Here is a 4280-nt window from a genome sequence, read left to right as displayed (position 1 = left end):
CGCCAGCCTCCCGGACGGGCCTGAGCGGGGCTGTCCTTCCCCCCACCCTGCAGATCGGCTGCGAGGACGGGTCGGTGAAGCTGTTCCAGGTCCTGCCGGACAAGATCCAGTTTGAGAGGAGCCTGGACCGGCAGAAAGGTGATGGCCGCGGCCCGGCGGGTCATGCACGGAGCGGCGGGACAGTGTTTCTGCCCTCTCCAACCCCAGGGACCCCCCCACTCCCGCCCCGGCGGGGTCTCTGCACCCAGCGGTGGGGGGCAGGCCCTGGGGCTCGTCTCTGAGGCGTTCTTCCGGGGCGCGTGTGTCTCCAGGCCGTATCCTGTCCCTCTCCTGGCACGTGTCCGGGACCCGCATCGTCGTGGGCTCCATCAACCATCTCCGAGTGTACGACGTCGACTCAGGTGACTGAACACCCTTTGCGCCTCCGCTCCCCACCGCGTTGTGGGGGCGCCTCTGGGGCAGCACATACTTGATGGGGGAGCTTGGGTCCCTGCGGGGGCTGCCCGCTCTGCGGTGCCCGCTGACCCGTCCGCACGTCCCAGGCCACGTCGTGCAGAGGATCCGGGTGGAGCGGCGCCTGCTGGCCTCCCAGCGGCGGGAGTGCGTGGTGTGGGGCGTGGCGTTCCTGTCGGACGGCACCGTGGTCAGCGCCGACTCGGCGGGCAAGGTGCAGTTCTGGGACGCGGACAAGGGCACCCTCCTGGAGACCCACCCTGTGAGCAACTCGGCGGTGCTGTCCCTGGCCGTGTCTGAGGTAAGAGGTGGGGGCTGCGCAGCTCGCAGCAGGCGTGCGGGAGGCCGGCCCCTTCACTGCAGCGTCCTCGCTGGTCCTGCCTGGCCCATGGGTGCCCACCCAGGGGCAGCTGCCTCCTTGCTGGCATGCTCCGGAGCTGTAGGCTCACCCAGCACCCTGGCTGATGGTGACCCTGGCCCCCACGCGGCCAGCAGAGCCTGCCTTGAGCTCCCTGCCCCTCTCCCAGGAGGAGGACAGTCTTGTGGTGGGCACCTCGGAGGGGGCCATATACCAGTTCCAGCTGCTGCCGGTGAAGTGGGGGAGCACCGAGCGCCGGTGGGTGCGGACAAAGCCCTTCCAGCACCACACCCACGACGTGCGTGCCGTGGTGCACAGTCGCACAGCGCTCATCTCCGGAGGTACGGGGCAGTGCCTGGCTTGGGGGGGTTGAGGGTCGGTCTTGCCAGGGCTGCCCCAGCATGCTGTATCGACATGGCATCTCGCTGCATCCTCCAGGTCTGGACGGCCAGCTGGTGATCCGCCCGCTCATGGAGAAGATGCATGGACAGGGCTACGAGGCCGCTCTGCGCAAGGTCACCTTCCCCCATGTGAGTGCTGCTCCCCTTCCCGGGCCCTGGAGCTGCTGGCCCTCATTCATGGGGGGTGGTTCTGCCACACTGCCAGCCTTTTGCTCCTAACGTCTTGGGGGACGGGGCTCCAACCCGGGGGCTCTGTCCAGCCCTGCACCCCCATCAGACAGCATGGGCCCCCACCACCACTTTCCCCTTTCTCTCGCAGCGGCGCCTCGTCTCCTGCGCCAGGAAGGCACGGCTTCTGCTCTTCCAGTTCCCCCAGCACTTGGAGCTCTGGCGACTGGGAGCCACCAACGCAGCTGGTGAGGGACGCGATCTGGGGGTTTTGGGAGAACTCCCCTGGCATCGGATGCGTGGCAGAAAACTAGCCCATCCCCTCTGCTGCCCCGTTCCCTGTGACGGCCCCAGCAGAGAGGGCCAGGACCACTGGCCGCAGTGGGGGCTGGAGCAGCAGGCTGTGGCCCAACCTGGGGAGGGTGCTCTCAGCTAGAGGAGTATGACGACCTGCGGGGTCAGACGGTCCCTCCTTGCTGGGGGGTGGGCTGCAGCCTTGTCCTTGGCATCTATACAGCAGAGATCCTGTCAGCAGCAGGAAGCCTCAGCATCCAGGCCACTTGTCCCGCAAAGCAGCTGGTGCTGCAGCTCCCGTGCATGCCAGGGGCATTGGCGTGGTGCTGGGCAGGGGGCAGAGCTCTCTTCCTACTACCCATTTTTCTGGGGGCTCTGGGCCCACTGGGTTCTGGGCAGGCATTTCCCTTCCCTGGCTTTATGCATGCAGTGACAGCACAGAGCCCTGGGTGCTGCTGTGCTGAGCACTGCTGCTTCCTGTCTCAGGGAGGGATGGTGAGGTCCTGCCGGTTTCCCGTAACCCTGAGCACCTGCTGCAGCTCAAGAGCAAGGTGAGGAAGGGGTGGGGGCCAGTCCTGTTGCTCTGGCCATCTCCATCCTGCCCTGAGCCACCGCGCTTGCTCCGCCATCCTGTCTCGACTGCCGCAGGGACGTGGAGCTGCACGCGTCCTTCTGGCACCTGGGAGGGCTGCGGGGGCCGTGCACGATGCCAGCGGTGGTGAGGACGTGGGCTTCCTGCTGCGCCTGCATCTTGGGTGCAGGGGACCAGGCCGGGGCCTTTGCCCTGATGTGGGGTGGCAGTGGGCAGGTCTCCTGCGTGTGCTGGCAGCATGGCCTGTAGTTGCCCCCTGGATGCGGGGAGGGCAGCTCGGCCCTTAGCCCTACCACTAATCCAGGGGGGTTGCAATTGGGGGATGCCTTTGGTATGGAGAGGGCTGGGATGGCCCTGTCCCATAACTCATGTGCCCCCAGGGCCCTGAGCACATCTGCTGCAGCTGCATCTCGCCCTGTGGTGGCTGGATTGCCTATGCCACGGCCTCCCGGCTTCATCTCCACCGCCTGCAACTCGAGGATGGCAGCGTCGTCGCCATCCAGAGGGTGAGTGGCAGAGTGGGGGGGGAACCTATCCACCGCTGCCTCTGGCACCGTGGCCTTGGCCCAGGCTCCACAGGGCAACAAAGGCCATTGGGGCCCGAGCGATGCTGACTGCTGTCTGCCCCGTGCAGGTGCCCAAGCTGCCCAAGCTGCTGTGCCCTGTCTATCAGCTTCTGTACTCCGCTGACTCCAGCCGCCTCTTCGTGGCGTCTGACCAGGGCTCCGTGCACGTTGTCCAGCTGCTGGAGCCAGGGGGCTGCAAGCACCTGCAGACCCTCCGTCCGCCCTCAGGTACAAGCCCCTGCACACATTGGTGGGGGGCCCATCCTGGGCATGCCGTTCCCTTGTCTCCAATTCCTGGGGCAGGAAGCCAGTTTCTTTCTGGATGAACCACCACTGGGGGAGTCACCGTGGAGGGTCCTCAAACCTCACTAGAGGAGCTGCCTGGCCCAACCCCATGCAGCTGATCCCTTTGCCCCTGCCTGCAGGGACCGCAGAGGCCGTGCAGCTGCTGGCGGTGAGTGCCGACGGGGACTGGCTGGCTGCCACCAGCAGCGACTGGGCCATCAACATCTACAGCCTGCAGCAGTTCAAGGTGAGAGGCTGCAGGTGGCCTGGGGAGAGAACCCTTCCCTGACGCTTGGGATCTAGCCAGTGGTGACCTGCTGGCACCTTCTCTCCCAGGCTGGCGGCACTCACCGCCTTGCCCCAGGGACTCGGGTGGAGAGAGGGCAGCAGCCTGGGGTCTGTGGGGAGACACAGCCTGTCCTTCACCCTCCCATCTCTCCGCAGCATCACTGCACAGTGCCCACACACAACTGCCCCGTGACCGCCATGGCCATCCACCCAGCCACCAACCACCTCGTCATTGCCCACTCGGACCAGCAGGTAGGAGCTCTCCCAGGCATTGCTTGTGTTGGGCATGTGGGCCCCGTCCCTGATCCCCCTCACTCCATCCTGCCTCCCTAGCACTCACCCAACGCACTGGTGCTGGGCTCTGGCTGTGGTCAGGGACCGGTGCTAGTGGGAAGCTGGGATGTGCCAGCTACTTTCCTGGTGGGACGGGTCCAGCTGGCAGAGTCTGATGCCAGCCCCTGAGTGGGTGCCATGTCCCATGCTGGCAGAGTCTGATGCCAGCCCCTGAGTGGGTGCCATGTCCCATGCTGGCCAGTGCAGAGTGGTTCTGGGGCTGTGCTGGGGAGGGGGGCAGCTGTGCTGGCTCCTGTCTGGGAGGTGGCAGCAGGAGAGGAATCAAGCCAGGGCCAGGGGATCTCGAGCCTCCACTCCCTGCCAGGTGTGGAGGGAGACCCAGGGGTCTCCTGGTGGGTTTGTTCCTGGAGCCGCGCTCACCCCATTGCCTGCGACCCCCAGCTGTTCGAGTTCAGCATCCCCGAGTGCGAGTACACAGCCTGGAGCCGAGTGGTGCAGCAGCACGGGCTGCCCAAGGACTGGCTGGAGCGGGACACGCCTATCGCCCACATTGCCTTCAACCCCCGGCAGCCCACACAGCT

At 66.2% G+C, this 4280-nt stretch overlaps 1 protein-coding gene across 1 annotated transcript in view; it reads left to right on the top strand.

The window, feature by feature from the left end:
- Positions 1-41: 41 nt before the first annotated feature.
- Positions 42-4280, top strand: part of UTP4 (UTP4, small subunit processome component) — a gene marked incomplete at its 5' end in the record, with an annotated part of 5872 nt that continues 1633 nt past the window's right edge. The window contains 12 exons of the mRNA XM_006027856.1: positions 42-138; positions 312-401; positions 543-754; positions 981-1152; positions 1250-1341; positions 1532-1628; positions 2161-2225; positions 2647-2772; positions 2901-3060; positions 3258-3364; positions 3562-3657; positions 4141-4280. The exon at positions 4141-4280 is cut by the window's right edge and continues 34 nt beyond it. Coding sequence (XP_006027918.1) covers positions 42-138; positions 312-401; positions 543-754; positions 981-1152; positions 1250-1341; positions 1532-1628; positions 2161-2225; positions 2647-2772; positions 2901-3060; positions 3258-3364; positions 3562-3657; positions 4141-4280 — 1454 coding nt within the window. The remainder of the gene's footprint in view (positions 139-311; positions 402-542; positions 755-980; positions 1153-1249; positions 1342-1531; positions 1629-2160; positions 2226-2646; positions 2773-2900; positions 3061-3257; positions 3365-3561; positions 3658-4140) is intronic.

The sequence above is a fragment of the Alligator sinensis genome, unplaced genomic scaffold (assembly GCF_000455745.1).
Source record: "Alligator sinensis unplaced genomic scaffold, ASM45574v1 scaffold255_1, whole genome shotgun sequence".
Lineage (NCBI taxonomy): Eukaryota > Metazoa > Chordata > Crocodylia > Alligatoridae > Alligator > Alligator sinensis.
This window is presented reverse-complemented; position numbering and strand designations above follow the sequence as displayed.